The sequence below is a fragment of the Dendrobium catenatum genome, unplaced genomic scaffold (genome assembly GCF_001605985.2).
Source record: "Dendrobium catenatum unplaced genomic scaffold, ASM160598v2 fragScaff_scaffold_974, whole genome shotgun sequence".
In the NCBI taxonomy this organism is placed as follows: domain Eukaryota; kingdom Viridiplantae; phylum Streptophyta; class Magnoliopsida; order Asparagales; family Orchidaceae; genus Dendrobium; species Dendrobium catenatum.
In genome coordinates, this window is record NW_021319436.1 from 2,852,766 (window position 1) to 2,872,436 (window position 19,671).

The 19,671-nt window shown below is 34.3% G+C and overlaps 1 protein-coding gene across 1 annotated transcript; it reads left to right on the top strand.

The window, feature by feature from the left end:
• Window positions 1–1,070: 1,070 nt before the first annotated feature.
• LOC110101855 (trihelix transcription factor ASIL2) lies at window positions 1,071–15,596 on the top strand. Its single transcript, XM_020829925.2, has 2 exons — window positions 1,071–2,065; window positions 15,311–15,596. The coding sequence occupies exons 1-2, from the start codon at window positions 1,198–1,200 to the stop codon at window positions 15,322–15,324; spliced, it is 882 nt and encodes a 293-aa protein (XP_020685584.1). The 5' UTR covers window positions 1,071–1,197; the 3' UTR covers window positions 15,325–15,596.
• The last annotated feature ends 4,075 nt before the right edge of the window (window positions 15,597–19,671 follow it).

Below are 19,671 nucleotides of genomic sequence, written 5' to 3' on the forward strand. Positions count from 1 at the left end.
ATAATTTTACAACTATTTTTATAAAAAGAAAAAGCAAAAGAAAAATTATTTTGTGTGGACATTGGACGCAGTTCTATGTCAAGAGGTGAATCAGGTGCAGCCACGTTAGCAGTACCGAGTGGTATTGAGCAATACCGAGTCACAATTCCATGTAAAGAGATGATGTGACACATTCTGGTTAGTTTCTGAAAAACCTTCGGTGTACGCACAAAATAATCTTTCCTTCAAAATAGACCCTTAGTTTCTTTCTTGAAGCATATTGAGCAATTTCTCATATTTTCCAATCTTGTTATCCAATTATTTATTTATTCTATATTGAAATGCATATTTATTATGTAAATAAAATGAAATCTTCTCCTAAATCAGATGCATCAACTTGAAGTACAAGAAATGAAAATTTATTATTGTGCATATTTTTACCAACTTAATAATTTTTAAAAAATAAAAAATAAAAATTCTTAAATGTTATTTATAAGAATTATTGTTTTAGCTAATTGTTGTTGGTTTATTTGTCTCTTAAATAAGTTCACCAAAAATATATTTATTGGATGAGCAATTCTCTTCTTTTAGAATAACATGTCGTCACGTGCTCTTACTCTTTATCATGCAGCCCGACGACCCGACCCAGACCGGAACCCCGTATTGCTTTGTTCGGATATTACTATGTATTGCTCGGTATTACTAGATATTGTTCGGTATTGTTTTGCAATAACGAGAAATATTGCTCTATCAAGACCAATACCTAGCAATACCGAGCAATACCTAGCAATACCAGAGTATTGTTAAGTATTATTCGGTATTGCTAGATATTGTTCGGTATTGCTAGGTATTGATCTTGACATATTGATATTTCTCATTATTATCGATCAATACCGAGCAATACCTAGCAATATCCTGGTCTGCATAAATCAGTTAGCAATATAGGGTCCGGGTCGTCGAGCCGCACGGTAAAAAATAAGTGCACGTAGCGACATGTTATTAGCGTCCGAATGTAGAGCTAGTTCAGGTATCTTGACCTAATAATTATTCCTTCTTTTAGCCGCAACTCGGGCCATTGCTGACCTGGTAAACTTACCGCCGGCAAGGTCAACCGAGGCATGGCCGACGGCTCTTCGATTTTCACACACACAGCCGGTGGAGCCCTTCCATATACCTGGTCGCCTTTCACATTTTCCATCTCTTCCAACCCTATATTCCATGAACTTCCGGCACCGCGCTGCCGCTGCTTCCACGGCCAGCTCCGGGAGCGGAGTGCGGGAGGATTGCTGGAGCGAGGACGCGTCGGAGGCGTTGGTGGAAGCGTGGGGCGACCGTTTCCTCCATCTAAGCCGCGGCAATCTCCGGCAGAAGGACTGGAAAGATGTGGCTGACACCGTGAACGCCCGGCAAGACGCTGTGGGAAATCCACGGAAAACCAGTGGCCAATGTAAGAATCGAATCGATACCCTTAAGAAGAAGTACAAGCTCGAGAAGTCGAAGCCGGGGCGTTCCACCTGGCCCTTCTTCTCCCGACTCGACTTCCTCATTGGTCCTTCACCTGAGAAGCCGTCCCTTAGCATTAAAGTCAAGCAACGTAACCCTAATTCTAGCTCTGCAACGCCTCCTCCTCCCAGTCTGGTATTGTCATCCTGGGGCTCGTCAAGGGTGCGGACGAATTTGCCTGATGCTACGCAGAGTTCTCGCGAAGTTAGTGGAGTCGGTTACGGCGACTTTGATGGCGGGGAGGATATGGACAGGATAGATGAGGAGGGGAAAGTTCCGTTGTTTGAATCTTTGGCCATTAAGAAAAGGCGGACGTCGTGGCGTCGATCGGATGTTTTTTCAGCTGGGGATGATGGAGGTGGCGGAGGGGATCATGGTGACTTTAGAGAGCTTGTAAGAGCCATTGAGAAGATTGGTGAGATTTACGAGAGAGTGGAGAGGTCAAAGCTGCAGCAAACAATTGAGCTGGAGAAGCAGCGGATGGAATTTGAGAAGGATATTGAGATACAGAGAATGAAGGTGTTCATGGAGACGCAGCTTGAGCTTCATAGAATGAAACGGCACAAGGATAATTCTGATTCTGGTAAGATTGCTGACCTTTATGAAAGATTGGAGAACATGATTCATGATTTTTATTGAAGTATTTGATGCATTTCTCAATTCCAAAGACATCACCAACCATTCATACATGTTATATATCTTTAGGGGGTGTTTGGTATGAGATTGGATTCAATTTTAGTAGGATTTACTAAATTCTGTAAATCCGGATTTAGTAAATCCTAGGCTCATAAATCCTGAATTGTGTTTGGTATGACAACTTTCAAATCCAGTTAAATCCAAAGAAGTTGTTTGGCAACAAATTACAGGATTTAAAACGGTTAAAGATTTAAAATTGGCGGAGTAATATGCCAAATAATAAATCAAACATAACATCATTCAACGAAAATAGCTAAAAGCATAAATAGTACATGACAACATGAAATTTTTTTTTGGACACCGCTTAACAACTACAAGATAATAGACTACAACATAATGTTGATGTTGATATTTGTTGCATTGGAGAGTATCTTCCTTACGACGATCAATTTCTTTGACAATTTATCTGAAATTAAAAAAAATGAAAAATTACATAAATAATGTAATGAAAACTAAATTATTATTAATGCATACATATATCCTTACCCGGGCATTCCACATATCAGTTGCGATAACATGTCTTATCGCTTCTCCTTGAATTCTCTCTCTTATTGTTGTGTGCAAGTTAGGATCTTCATCCAACATTTCAACATTCCCACGTTCACTATTGTGTTCCATTTATGTCTGTGACATATTGAAATACATATTATGTCCATGATATCGACCTATAAAGTTGTGCAAAACTGCACACAATAACCATATCAGCTTAAACAGTAACATGAAACTTTTTCATGTGAGACAACACTTGAAAACGTTCCTTCCAAATCTTGAATGTTCTCTCTACCAGTTTTCGCAATTGGGCATGTCAGTGATTAAATAATTCTTGCTGATTTGTATATCTTCTGGTAGTACTTCCTCGATAATCAGCTAGATGATATCGATATCTCGAAAAGGAGCTATCAACTTATCAGTGTTTGCATAGTCTGAATCAACCAAGTAATAATGATTGCGGGGCACTCCAATTTGACCTTGCTCTACAACCCATCTTAGCACACGCATATTTGCAGCTGACCCTTCCCACCCAGATGCTACATATACGAACTGTCTATCAAATGACACTGCTGTCATAACATTCTGCCAAGTGAATCCCTTACGGTTGCGATAACGGTTATGTATGTTGCTGCTAACTACTGCTGATATATGTGTGTCGTCAATTGCATCCAAAGCATTCTTGAAGTAAGGGTGAAAATTGTATTTGAACGTACAAAAGGATGACATTCTGGATCTTCTTAAGTAAATTAATGAACTCATCTGCAAATAATACAATAGCACGTAGAACAATATTGAAGCATATGCTAATTGTCTCCAAAGAATGCTGAAAGAATTCACACAACTGTTAGTAACTATGAGCATATGCAACTCCTCGCAAAAATATACATAGTTGCTCAACTGCAATCATATTTTTTGTGTCACGCAAATGCCTATGGCTTACTAGTAGATCTCTTAGGCTTATGAATGGATCTGGAGGTAGCCTAAAGCATTGATATGCTCGGCCCGGATGGCCAGCAAGCACATCAATTACATATCGATGTCCAGTCTACGCGTCCTTGGTTCAGCATTATAGCACATAGGCTTCTTCGGCGCTACTACAGCGCTTCGAGTTAGTGAAGCGCCTCGCTATGAGAATGACGCTTCGTATGACCTATTAAACATAGGCCGCCTAATTGATGGTTCATCATCCGAGAAAGAACTTTCTTGTATTAGAGATTGAGTAATTTCAGCAATTGCATCGTTGACTTGAATTTTTAAGTCAACCATGTCACATAAAACATCTGGAAGTACTCTATGCAAATAATTAGACATGATTGCATAAAAAAATTCGAACGATATTATTTCAAATCAATCATAGCATAGTACAACCAAGTAACATGAAAGAAAAGCTTACAACGTTGACCAAACTACTCAAAGCAAACAACATATATCAATCAATGTGAATCAACCAACTACAACTAAACTTTTGACGCGTAAAAACGAGGATGCATGCTAACAATATATTCTATCCACTTATTTAGGACATTGTCTTCCCAAGTCATGAATATTGCTTTGTTATCTTTGTTTTCTTTTAGCGCATCCTGAATGGCTAGGAGTGCTTGAGTTGTAAGGTTCTCAAATTTGTCTAACTTGGCCAAGCAATCACGTATACTATAAGGATCTGTTCGTTCAATTGTCTCTCTAAAGACAATTGCATTCTTGTTTACTCAAGTAATAGTTTATTGAGATTTTGCAAGCCATTTTTCCTTTGTGGACATTTAGCAACCTTGGTTGGCTTCTTGCTAGATCTACTTGGGTCCATTTCTACACTTGGATTTATGTCAACAGTTTTAGGTTGGTCGTTGTGTGGCGTTCCGTTCATGTCATAGCTTACACCGTTAGCAGCTAGGAAATCGTCCTCAAAGTGTGGAGCATCATCCTCACTATTTAAGTTAACCACTAGCTCAAACATCTTAGTACATCTTGCATCACTTCCCACTACAATGTCCTCGGCACAAATCTTCTCAAATATTTCATAATGATGGAAGGGGTGCCTTCTAAATCGAGTTACCTTTGAGTTAACCTAGAAAAATAAAGTTTGGTTGATTTAGATGCATAAAATTTATGAATTATATGTAATTGTAAAGAAAAAAATAATACCTATTGAATTTCATCCCACAACTTGTTGGTAGCTACATGGATGTGTAATTCCTTATCCCAACCCTATCCGCTATGGTTTGTTAGTTGATATAGTGTTCTAAAATCAGCCTTCATATTTTTAAATCTTATCATTACAGACGAGTCGGTGTAGTTTGTTCTAAGACACCTATTTAACACAGCTAATAAGCTAGCCCACTATTCCTTTCGCATATTCTCATTACAAAAATTGCCATTAACATATTGTTCCAATAGCAACTCGCCAAGTATGGCATTATGTTCTTCTGGCCACTTAGGATTTTGAGTTGTACTTTTGGGCTGGTCGGAGTAAATTGAGATGTTGTAACCATCACGACGTGGCTTACTACAGCTTGCACGTCCAACTCCTTTGCCTTTTAGAAATTTCTGCATTGCTGTCAGACATTAACGAGGATATTATTTCTATGAAATTTAAAAGTTGTGCAAACTAGTAATTTTTTTATTAGGTTTCCTTTAAGAACTTTTATCAGCCTTACGTAGGTAGATTGCGTTTGATGACTCGTTGTCGCTTACACTTGCTACATTCATATTGACGAAACCTAGATTTTTATTACAAGAGCATATATTCTCATTGTATTATATTTGTCAATCAAATTAGTACAATACTTTTGATAATTCTAAAAACATACTACAACTCAACTAGGATAAAGTTCAACTAAAGATCAAGACTTGAAATATCCTAAGCCAAATTATATCATTGTTGCCTAAATAAATGGTATTATCTTGAACTTCAAATAAAATGACAATAGTTCAATACAAAACAAGAAAAAATAAACAAATTTGAAATAAAATTGCTGCTTATATAATTTAGGTCCAATGAACGGGCTATGCCACAAACAAACATTGCAAAGAATAACATTCTGTTTGTAAACTCTATTAATGGAAGAAAAAAAATTTAAAAGAAATAGTGGCGTTGATATTAAGTAAAAACGAGAACAGGTAAAAAAATATAGAATGAAAGCATAACCTAATACGTTTCTGAAAATGCTTGGAAGCATATTTAGCAGCAATGTAATAGAAATTTTGCTCTGTCGTGCTCGGGAAGAAAAAAAAATTTGTGTTGGCTCTGTTGCGCTCGGGAAGAAGAAAAAAAAAAAGTCCTGCTCACTCTGTCGCTCTCTGGAAGAAAAAAAATTGCGAGTACCTGCGTGACCTTGAGCGAGATCTGGCGAGAGTGCTTCTGGAGCGGCTAGGGCACAGGATGAAGAAGAAGCTGCGTCTTCCTCCATGTACATAAAGAGGTCGGGCAAGACATCATGACACGAGCACTGCGTGAAGAACTTTCGCAAGTGTAAGTTGCGTTAAATCCGAGTAGAAACGGGATTTGGATTTACAAGGATTTACGGCGTAAATCCACAAATCCATGATTTACGGATTTGCCGGATTTATAGTGCCCCGATTTGCGTTTGGCTGGATTTACCGTAAATCCTACTTAAAATGTCGAATAAATCTGATACCAAACACCCCCTTACTTTTAAAAACAGTTCTTCATTCCTCACATTTTTCGATAAATACTTAATTGTAACCATTCCTTTGATTAATTTTTTAAAAAATAATAGCCTTGATCATGATACTAACATATCATACATATTAGCATCCCAAAGTGAATAACATGTAAATCATATAATTGAGGTCTACCAAAAATAATAAGCAACATTCATAAGTAAAACTTCACATTGGATTTTACAACTATTTGACAACTTGAATGGGTACTAGATGTGTTTGTATTGTGTAAATTATAGTTTTATTTACCTTAGCTACTCTATATGATTTTAGGTGTTGTTTTCATTCAATAAGCAGTTGACCTAGCTACAAAAAATATGCATCAACAATGACTTTACAAAGTTTATCATCATACTTGAAATATATTTAAAAAATAGAAGTTCATTTCTAATAATGATGCATCACATAAATTTATGCAAGTCCCATTAGCAATGATGTATTGCATAACATTCAAGGAATTGTTAGTCCCCCTATTCGTTTCATTGACATCAAAATGCAAATTCTACTAGGATATTTATATACAAAGTGATTTATTTGATGAACTGTAAAATAAAATTTAGCAAATTTTTAGATCAAATACAATGGCCATAAGTATTACCTTTGTGTCTTTGATATCAACAATATTCTGGGAGTGCATCACGTTGAGTTTTATTTTATTTTTACAAGAAGATGCATTTTGATGCGGACATCCAACCATTCATGCATATCCGAGGAGGAGCTGAAGATCGACGGTCGTGATCATCCCACATTATCTTAAATTTTATTTGTAATTTTTTATTTTTATTATGCATTTTCCATTTTTACCCTTACTTAATGGTCTAATCTTATGTATGTCCTAGGGGCATGATCGTCTAATTTTAGTTTCTTTTATTTCTGAGGCCTATATATAGAGGCTCTTACTAATGTAATGGTATGATGGAGTTTTAATAAAAAAAAAATGTTCTGCACTTTTGTTCTTTGGGAGAACGTTAGTGAGAATCCCTATGGAGGGAGTCATAGTTTCCACCAGTCGTAGGATGGGTCCAGGCTCGTGGCTTGAAGTCCATTGGTGAAGGGCAACACATCACCCGTCAGTCTTCGGAAGAGTCCAAGGCTCGCGATTCTATCTTTTTTTTCTGTGTTTTATTTTTTTTTCTTATTTCCCTAAACCGCCACCTCCTCAAGCCCTCCACCAAGGTGCCGATCTTCTCACCCATCACCTCCACACCATCGGCCTACACTAGCCCCTCCCCTTGGTCGAAATCCAATAAGGCTCCACTCACCCACCAGCCACCTCTTTGCATTATATCACTTCTCTCCAAAACTCCTCTTTCCTTATTTAGGTGTCATTAATTTGGAAAGATTTCAAATTCGAATTAATCTAATTTTAATTTCAAATCCACCCTCATTAATTACATTAATTTTGGAAAGTTTCTTTATTTAATTAATTAATCAATTATGAAATTGATTGATTAATTAATCTCATACCCAAATTTTAAATGCTTTCCTAATTAGTATATCTATTTTAGGAAGCATCCTCAATTGATGCAAATTTGAAATTAATTCAGATTTGAAGTTATCAATCAACATTCAATACAAATATCCACATATGTTGAATGTGGCCACTCCCCACCTTCCCTCCCCTTCTCTAATTATTTATTCTCTAATTTACGGCCTAAGATTAGAGAATATTAATTACCTCTTCCCTCCTTTATTCTTATTATTTAAAATTCGAAATTACTAAATCTCTCCCACCAAAATCTGCAATTAATTTCGGATTTTGAAATTATCTCCCCCACCTCCGCCCGTTCTACATCAGTTTGGCATCAGAGCATAGTTGCTCACTCGGGACGCGAACTCGAAGGAGTCGAGCTCTTTTCCACCCTAAGAGAATGATGCGGACATCCGACGATGGACGATATTCACATGAAGAGTCGAAGATCGACGACCGAAATCACTCCATTTTATTTTAATTTATTAATTGTATTTTGATTTAATTTTGTAATTTTTTAACCCTTTTATTTAAGAGTATTGTCTTATTTAAGCCCAATGGGGTAAATTTGTCTTTTAGTTTCTTTTGAGACCTATATATAGAGGCCCCTTCTCTTGTATTAGGGATGATGGATTATTAATAAAAAAAGAATTGAAGCCTTTGTCTTAATCTCTGTGTGAGTTCTTGAGAGGAAAAGCTCTATGGGAGGATAACCTTGTTTCCACCAGCCGCAGGGTGGATCCAGGCTCGTGGATTGAAGTCCCTCAGGGAGGGCAACGTAGTACCCGTAAGCTGCAGGATGTGTCCGGGCTCGTGATTGCATCTTTCTTTCTCTATCTCCTTCCCTCTCTCTTTCTCCACCGGCCATCTTCTCCCCATCCCCTTTCTCTACCGCCGGCCACCCCACTAATTCTTCGAGGCTCCAATTCGCAATCATCCTTTTATTACTTTCCTAATTTGATACAAAGTAATTTGAAATTTTAAATTTGAATTTCAAATGAATTTGAGATTTGAATTTCCCTCATTAATTTGAATTAATTGCACAATTCCCTCCCATCTCTTAATTTTGAATTCTAAATTTTGAAATGTCTTTCATCTCTTTCCTAATTTAAGATTCTAATTAAATAATCATTCAATTACACCATTATCATCTACCTAATTTAGCCCCTATCTTATTTGAAAAGATTTCATAATTCAAATTCAAATGAATTTGAATTAAAAAAATCTTTCCTAAATATCCTATACCTATTTTAGGAAATTCCCCCCAATTAGTGCAAATTTGAATTAAATGATTGGATTTGAATTTAATTCTCGCTATTCAATGTATTTTGACACATACATTGAATGTGGACAATTCTCCCTCTCCCCTCTCTCTTTGGCGGCCCCCATCCCTCCCTTCTCCAATAAATTAGGAATTTTTGAAAATTCAAATGACCCCCTCCATCGTTCTATATCAGTTTGGTATCAGAGCATGGTTTCTCACCCGGGACGCGAACTCGACGGAGTCAAGCTTTTTTCTACCCCGGGAGAATGATGCGGACATCCAACCGTTCATGCATATCCGATGAGCTAAAGATTGATGATCGTGATCATCCCACATTATCTTAAATTTTATTTGTAATTTTTACTTTTATTATACATTTTTCATTTTTACCCTTAAGGGTCTAATCTTATGTAAGCCCTAGGGGCATGATCGTCTTATTTTAGTTTCTTTTATTTATGAGGCCTATATATAGAGGCCCTTGCTAATGTAATGGTACGATGGAGTTTTAATAAAAAAAAAAAATTGTTCTGCACTTTTGTTCTTTGGGAGGATGTTAGTGAGAATCCCTATGTATGGAATCATAGTTTCCACCAGTCGCAGGTTGGGTCCAGGCTCGTGGCTTGAACTCCGGCTACCCCAGGCAGCCGCCAGCCGCAGTCGACGTTGGCCATCCATAGGTGACCACCACTACTGCTGTCCATCCACTATCAGCCTCCCGCAACCGACCACCAGCACCGCCGGCCGCCGACCATCGACCATCATCTCCACCTGCCACCACCGTCGTCTATCATCCACCACCGACCATCCAACCCCGGCCGTCACCACTAACCACCCGCAACTGGCCACACCGCCGCCAATGTCGGCCACTGACCATGTCTTTTTTGTGTACTTTGCATTGCATTCATTATACTTTAATCCAAAAAAAAAAACAATAATCTCATGCATTTCTTTTACGCTCATTCAAACAACTCCATGTTATTCATTTTACACTACATCCTTTTTTCGGACACCCAAATAGCTCCTTAAGTGTTTTAGTTGGGTGTAAATTAAACGCAAGATATCATTTTTTGTGTTTGAATGGAAATAAAATGAATTCACGTAAACTGACATTGGTGGCGATGGTTGCCATTGTCTGGTGGTACTAATGATGGATGTTGGGGGGCTGACAGCGGTGGCTGACAATACTAGCGTGTTGAGGCAAATGTGGTGGCGGTGGTGGGTTGCAGTTGAAGCCATTGGTGATAGTTGCTAGTAGATGGTGCATGTGATCGGTGTGGAAAATGTATAATGTATTTGAAAATAAGGATATCTAAATATGCTAGAAATGAGCTAGAGAGTGAATTCCAAATTCACCCATGAATTAGATTGCATTTAAAATTTACCATACTAAACATTTAAATTTTCAAGACATGCGTTTGGAATATATTACACTACTAATGCAAAAAATGAGACAATCCTTTAGTAATTCATTTATTTCAGCCCAAGCAATTATATCTATGATGCATGACACTTCTCAAATAGGCGTGCAATATCCAATACGTATCCGACATGACATGCATTTGGCACACCTGCGTCACGTGTCGAATACACCGAAAATGTGTCCGATTAAAAAAATATTAAATACAAAATTTGACATGCGTGTCTTAAATATTTAATGAAATTTTTTTAGATATAATATCTTCTATTTATTTATTTAATTAAAATTTCTATTTGTTTAAAATATAATTTATTGTTGATTGGAAATTTATTATTCCTATTCACAACATCAAATCAACCTCTCACACTCAATATCATATTCATCGAATATTCTCATTTTCATTTCTCTCTAATAGGTCGTGATTTTGCTTTCACAATAATGTTTGATGTCATTTCAACATCGATATCTGATGTCATTACAACATAAACATTTCAAAATTATCTCAACATCAAAGTTTAACATTGTCTTGATATTGATGCTCAACGCTAGCAATTTCTACGCCACCAACTTAGCAGGTCATCTTTGTTTGATGTTGTCTTAACATCGATGACCAACGCCCTCTCAATATCGACAACAGACACCCTCTTGATATCTACGCCCAATACTTACTACATGACATTGATGTCCGATTTTCGACGACATTGTTGTCTCCTCTCTCGATACCTAATACATGACATCGACGTCTGACTCTCGATACCCTAATATTAATCATTTTAAGCACAAATTATAGTTAAATGACCTATTATTTTTAAATCATTTTTAATATTATATTTATTCAATTTTTATACACAATTTTTAAAATATAAAAATTATAATACCGTGTTCAACCCGTGTTCGTGTACGTGTCATATATTTTCAATAATTGACATATACCGTGTCTGTGTCGTGTCATATCTATGTCGCCATGTCTGTGTTTGTACAACATAGAGTTATATATTCTCTGTCAAACATTTCCCTTGGCTTCACCAAACTCATCCTGTATATTTTAGCTTCCTTTGTTAATTTTAGTTTCACAAGTTTTACTCGACACTTTTTCAACATTATTTTCCATTCAAAGTTATTCATATCCATTGCCCAATCATAAAAAATTTTAGGATCTATTTTTGCATAAGATGCTGGCACCTAATTTTTTTTAACTTCTAGTCATGCTATCATTTATGTGATAAAATTGATTCTTATGATTACCTTTATCTTCATTATCATTCAGCCTAAAACATGTATCCTTTTGATTTCTTCCCGGATGGATTTATTATCTTGTGGTAGTGTTAATATTTAAATGAATTGATCCATCATTAAGGTTCTATTCGTTCTGAGGTATTATGAGTTATTACATTTAGAACACATGTATTTTGATATTGAGGGTGTTTGATATGAAGTAAAATAAATTGAAAGTATTTTTGTAAGGAATTTTTTATACCTTCAATTTTTCATTTTTGATGATTTAAAACTTGTCTGAATTGGACTAATTCAAATTCATCGTTCGTGAATGTCCTCACAACATCCTCATGGCCTTGTCAGACCATGTGTAGGCATTTATGTGATCATGAACTCTGTCCCAACATCCACATCACTCGCATCACAAACTCCTTATGTTTTGGTGTCCCTATGCTCATATTTGCACGCCGCTAGGTTTCCCTAGGTTCATCCTTGAGACATTGCCATTGATCCGGCCAACATTGTCAATTGCTTTGACTTCGTCTTGCTACATGATCTTTTTCCTTTTTTTTTAAAAAAGAGTGTATTAAAGAAATATATTAATTCAAAATATGTATTTAAAGAACATATTAGTATAGAAATTTAGATTTATTTTACTTTCAATTGAACAGGAAAAAAAATTCCTACATTTATTTTGTAACCAATGAAATAACCTTATGTATTCCAACTATAGTGTATTTAATTTTCTTTGCATTTATAATATATGGTGTTCTAAATACTCCTAGCCAAACAAACCTTGAGATTATGGTTCATGTGGGTGAATTTGATTGGCCTTTAAAATTTTAATTCAGTCCATAATCTGATTTATATCCTCAATCTTTTGATTCTTCATATGATTCAATCAATTAGTTTTGCAAAGTAAACAAAATCTGATCCTTCTGATATCCTCTCAATTGACCATAATATTGAGGCCCACTCTAATTGGTATTTTGACAATTTTAGGCTCTAATAGCAAATATAATGCATGACATATTTGTGGATTTAAGGAATTCCTGATGCATCTAGGATGAGATGTACAAAATCATGCACATCATATTAAATTTATAGCCCACAAACTCTTAATATTTCAAAACGTTTCTTTTGATGAAAATTCAAAGCACATAATATTTATTTCAAACAATAGTTTAATTATCACTTAATTAGGATTTTGCATGCAAATTTAAGAGCATTAAATGCTACATATTTGTTGAAATCTCACATTGCATCATAACCAAAACCATCAAACACTCTCATAATATAATTCTAAAATATGTAGATGAAAAAGTAATAAGGAAATAATTCACCAAATATGAGATCTATGTTTCAACAACCAAATTAGCGACTCTTGCAAGAGTAAACAAGCTCAAGTTTCTACAAGGGAATAGTGAACCTGCGGGTAAGCGGACAATGATCTAGCCATTGGTTGAAAATAAAGAAATAAATAGGGAAAAAAATAAATGCCGATGATAATAGCTGTTGAACCAGAATATTAATAGTGAACCCATAATATTAAAAATGAACTGATTTGGACCAACTTGAGTAGGAGAGCACAATTCATTCTCTATAAGAAGCATTATCTTATACTTGTTTGCATCAAAATATATAATAAAAATAATGAAAATTAGTAACCAAAGAAAATCATAGCGTAAAATGTCAATTCATTTTTCTCGAGTTTACATCATGCGTTTGCATCTATAATAAATATAAAATTTGATAATTGCATCACTTAGTACAAGGGAAGAACTTTTGTTTTTTTTCATAGTTTTCTCAATATTTTGGATAGCAGATTTTCTATTTAGTAACTAAGTTCTTTCTGCCATGTATATAAAAGCAATGTCCAAAGTGTAATGCTGTAAGAAACCTAATGCAGCAAAGGCCAAGGTTAATGTCACACCAACTAAGAAGGCACTGCATTAAAATTTAAACTATATTTTTCTCCCATCAATCTACCCATCTTTACTCTTTCACATCAATCCTATAGGATTTTCATCCATTTTCATTCAATCAATGAGAAAGGAGCAAGTATAAATAGGAAAACTCAAATAGGCACTTATGGATATCAGGATCAAATTGATTGAACTCATGTCATGACACTATTGGTCAGTTATCTATCTTGACCTGTAATATAACTTACTAATGCCAAGGCAAAGGGTCAAAAAGCTAAACACCGCGATTCCTAAAAAACATCAAACCTGTCTTCTTAGTGGACCTCCATTTCCAACGTTCTAATGAAGACTTGCTGGTACTAATTTATTTATATCACATTGATACTAATTTATTTATATCCATGTGAACCCTGGGGAATGATTGTTGAATTGAAATGTGTTGGGCTAGTAGCCATGTGATTTTTTGTGGTAATTCCTTGCAATGAGAATTATAAACCCAACCTTGCATAGTAAATTGTAAGATTGGTGGTGCTCAGGTGCAGAACTGTGTAGTGATGATGGGGGATAATTGCCCCTCCTAAAAAATTAAAACTTTTAGTATGTTAAGGGTATTTGTAATCCCCCCCCCCCCCCCGATTTTTTTTTTTGCCCTTGGCTAATGCCCTTGGCTAATCTTTTTTTTTTCACGCAATTTGCCCCTCAAAAAATCGGAAAGTCTCTTAGCCTCCCGCTATTTTCATCTAATTATGTTGATTTTTTTTACACTAACAAACAAGTCTGTAAAAAGCAATTATGTACAAAATAAATTATTTTTGCATCCTTATATATATATATATTTATTTTATTTTAAAAATTTGCCACTTGTCCCCTGAGAATTAAAGGCTGGTTCTGTGCCTGGTGTTGCTAGTGATAATGGCCATGGGCTATTAATATCCTTCCACTAATCATATCGATGGTCCGAGCCCTTTAGTAAGCATCTTTCCACCTATTTGTAATTGTAGGATTGTTGGAACCACTCTTCATGAAAACTTTCAGTCTGTTTATTCATTGCAATTTTTTTTCATCACCGGTGGTTATTTATGCATTTTATTTGGTTATAAGTAATCAAAGTGGTTCCAAGCAAGGATTTTGTTAACTTCCATGAAACACTTTAGCTTAAAATTAGTTATTGAATGCTTTTGCTACTATTTTTGTACAGAAAATCAACAGTAATAACCTTCTCATAAGTAGAAAACTTCAATCGCCTTGTGTAAAATTATCATATTAACTGGTGCTATATGTGAATTGTGAATTCTTAAGCAATTTTATAATTAAAGCTTCGTTTGGGATTGTTTTTTTATTGTTTCTTAAAGCAGCTTTTAAGTATAAAACTTTTAATTTTTTACTAAAAAATTACTTTAAAAAACAGTTAGAAAGCTGTCCCAAATGAAGCCTAAATTAGGAGATTTTATTATGTACGGAGACCGGACGGGAGAACCGTCCGGTTAAGCATTGGGTACCCAGCGGTACTGAGTGCCGGTATCGAGCTGGGTACCCACCAATGAGATGACATAGCGTATTTTTATTGGTCTCCGGATGCCCTCCGCATAGAATAATTCTTCCTAAATTAGTCGGTGTAACTACTTGGCTTCTGGAGTAATATTTGACTAAAAGGAAATTTTTTTCTTCAGGGAAAATGTCATAGCAGATCATTGTCTGATGTCTTTGGAGCCTTCTCACCTATTAACTATGAAAATCTGCTCTCCACGTGGCAAAGACATTGGTGGAAGAGTTTTTTTGCTGGGAATTTTTTAATTATTTTGCAATATGTATGTGATATTAGTTTAGTTTATGTTATCTGTATTATAATATAACTTGATTTGCAGTCTAATCTTTACTTTTGCCCTGTATTTCTGAATCCTGCTCTGCAATTGCTTTGGCTATATATCTGATTGAAAGATATAGGTAGTTCACAAATTATTTTTTTTGGAAGATTTTCGTGCTTCATTTGAGACAGTTTTTTGCTCCTTTTAAAGAATTTTTATACTGAAAAATTGTTGTAGGAAGCAATAAAAAAATTATTCATAATGAAATCTCAATCATCAAAGTGAACCTTCAACGTTTTGGTTTGAATTTTTCTTCTTATAACGCTACCAACATATGAGACTGAAGGTTCGTTTGGAACGGCTTTTTTATTGCTTTCTAAAATGGAGTTTTAATACAATTTTTTTTATTTTTGTACTAAAATTCTGTTTTAGAAAGCAATAAAAAAGTCGTTCCAAACGAAGCCTCAGGCTTCATTTGGGATGACTTTCTTATTGCTTCATAAAGCAACTTTTTAGTTCAAAAAAATTAATTTTTAAACTAAAAAGTTGTTTTAAGAAACAATAAGAAAGTCGTCTTAAATGAAGCCTGAGTTTCCCTCTGCAATTATGTTATCGCTGTTAGAAAATTTTGAAGTGTTTGTATGCTTTGTAGTTTGTTTATGTTTTGTTTTAGTTGCTGAAGGTAAATGACTGAAACTTTGATGGAACTATTATAGCTTGGAAAAATTAAGTTTTGGTTGCAGAAGTTGCTGAGCGTCTATAGAAAAATCTGAACTTAGGGCTTATTTTATTTTGTATTAAAATAGAATGGGCAAATTGTGGCATTCTTATTGTCGATAGTGATTTATTCCTTTTAGTATTTTAATCAATTTACATTAGTTTTGGGAGGATTTATATAAATACCCTAAATTTTATATATTTGGGGGTTGATTGATTTGAAGCAAAAAGGGTGCAAAAGTATTTGAAAGAAAAGGGTTTTGAAAATATTAATGATTGGTTTAAAGCAAAAGATATACGAAGGAAAATTTTGAAGTATTTTGCAATCATTCTTTAGTTCAAATTTGATGTATTAGAAAAGTATTAAATTTGATAAATTTTTTAATATGCTGTAAATTTTATGTAGTTACTGTGACAAGATGTTGTCATTGTTATTTTATATCGTCTATAGTTACAATTTGACGACCTTCGCTATCATCGTTGCCTGCTATTAATGTCGGTCCACGACATTGTCATACATAGTGCACCCCACTGCCAATGTCGGTCGGTCCATGATGTTGTCATACATTGTGCACCATGTTAGTTATCACTTGGCGCACCACTGCCTGTTGTTAACCTCTGATCGCTGCAATCACTGTTGGTGTTGCCCACTATGATCATTGGTGGCTATCAGCTGCCACTATTATTGGGTTTTATATTTAATTCATTTTATTTAAGAAAAAATAATAATTACTTATATTTTATATTCATTCAAATGATTTCAAATACTTTAAATATGATATATTTTTTATATTATATTGTATTTAACTCTACATTTAATCCAATCAAACCACCACTTAATAACTACATAGATATATGGATGGTTATAAGTAGATGTAATGTTCAAAAATTTATATATCAGAATAGTTAGATTGAAAGAATTTAATGGATGTTTGATATTAATCTCTCATATATCTATTAATAACATATTAGTATAATTAATTTGAGTAGCATCCATTTTAATGTCATTATGTTTGGCATCATTTTAGCTTTCCAAATGAACCACAAAATAAAAATGGGCATTAAATTAAAGATGTGACCTTTAGAAGTATTCATCTAACCCTCTAACATAGACAATACATCATTATTAATAATAACATTACTTTTGTTGGCGAGAGCTATAAAATAACTCCACACTTTTTGAGCAATATTCCAATTCACAAAAAGATGATTAACATTTTCCACGTTAGAACAACATTGACATTTGGAGGGAAAAATAAAACCTTTTTTCTGAAGCAAGTCATCAACCGGAATAAAACCTTTAAGACACCTATAAGCAAGGATGGAATAAGAAACGGGAATATTGCTATGCCAAATAACATAATAAATGAGAGAAGTTACATATTTAATCTGATAGTGTTCCAAATATTCTTCAACTGAAATTTATGAGATGAAGAAAGATTGAACAAAATTTTATCTTGCATTATAATTGTAATGGAATAGTCAAAATAATATCAATTAAAACAGAAGGAATGATCTCTAAAAGTTTATTGACTTTCCAATTATCATTAATAAAAAAACTATACACCTTAACATTATCAATAGAATGCAATTTAAAAAACTATCTATAGAAAAAGGTCCCAGCTAATTGTCTTGCCAGAAAAAAATATCGCATTTACCTAGGTCCCATTGAATGAATTGCTCAACCTCCCATTTAATGTGGCACAACCTTTTCCAGATCATGGAATCAGAACTTTTATAACAACATAACCCCGGATGAATATCTTTGCAATATTTAGCATTCATATAACGAACCCATAAGCTTGTTTTAGATTTAAATGAGAACCATAATTTGTGAGAAAAAGCTTGAGCCATATTAGTTAAATTTTTGCAACCTAGACACAAATCTTCTTCCAAGAAGCCCAACAAATATCATTGCTATTATATTTAGAGCCCTAGATAAACTTGTTAATCATTCTCTCTACTCAAAGGCAAGTGGACACAGTAAGTTGTAATTTATGAAAAATAAAGGGGAATAGAATTCAAGACAGTTTTGATGAGAACCAATCTACCACCAAAAGACAGAAAATTAGAAGACTAATGAAAGAATTTTCTTCGGAATTAAAAATAGTAAATATATCTTCAAAGAGATGTTTTTTTCTTTTTACCTTTATAAATAGGAGTACCCAAGTACTTTATGGGCAATAACTTGGATTGGAAATCACAAATTCTTTGGATAGCATTAGTTCTATTCCGATTAACAAACTTACCAATAATAAAGGTACTTTTATCTTTATTTATGGCCAAGTCACTCATTTCATGAAATTGGAAAAGCAAATTGATCAACACTTTAATGCTATTAATGGAACCATTAGAAAAAATAATAAAATCATCAGCAAAGCTAAGATGAGAAATCGGGAAACCCCGCATAGTACGTAAAATAAGCTTTAGATGCCTTAAATATAAATCTTCCAACCCCTTGGAGAGATATTCCACGGCAATATTAAAAAGAGCAAAAGAAATAGTATCTCCTTGTCTTAAACCTTTAGAGGATTTAAAAAAATCATGATTCCTACCATTAATGATCACAAAGAAATAATAATTCTAAATATTATTCTTAATAAGCATGATGAAATAATCACTAAACCTAAATAAAGACAAAACATTGTATAGAAAATTCCAGTTGAGATTAGCATAAGATTTAGTAATATCAAGTTTCAAGATAATATTACCCCTTTAACCTTGGTGTTAATATCATATGTAAGCTCTTGAGCCAAAAGAACATTGTAAAAAATACTCCTATCCTTCACAAAGCCAATATGATTATATGAGATAATTCTAAGAATAATATTACCAAGTCTATTAGAAATGAATTTAGAATTGAGTTTGTTAAAAAAAGAACAAAGGCTAATCGATCTAAAGTCGTTCCAATTATTGGCCCCATCTTTTTTAGGAATGAGAACAATATTCATAGAAGAAAAGAATTTAGGGTAAGGATTACTAGAAAAGAAATCTTTCACGGCTTCAATCACATCCAGTTTAAAAATTTTCTAAGTTTTTTGAAAAAATTTGATAGTGAAACCATCAGGACCAGCCACGGAATCATCATTCATATCATTAATAACATTGAAAATATCGATTTCGAAAGGAGAATGACTAAGAAAATTATTGTCATTATCATTAATAATGTGAGGGATAACATGAGGATTAATTATAAGAATAGAACTACTCTGGATATTAAAAATATTCATGAAGGATCAACTCCAGACTTACTAATCAAATCCTCCTACTCAATCATGCTACCATCGTTATTAACAATTTTATGAGCATGGTTCTTAATTCTATTCTTATTAGCCAAAGCATGAAAAAATTTAGTATTCCTATCACCCTCCAAAATAAACTTAGCATTAGACTTTTGCCTTAAGAAGGTTTCCTCCTGAAACTGCAACTGAAAAAGATAGTCCTTGACAATGTTAAGGTGTTAAGGTTGTCAAAATTAGGATTTTCTGAGTAAGCTTTATCTAACTCAA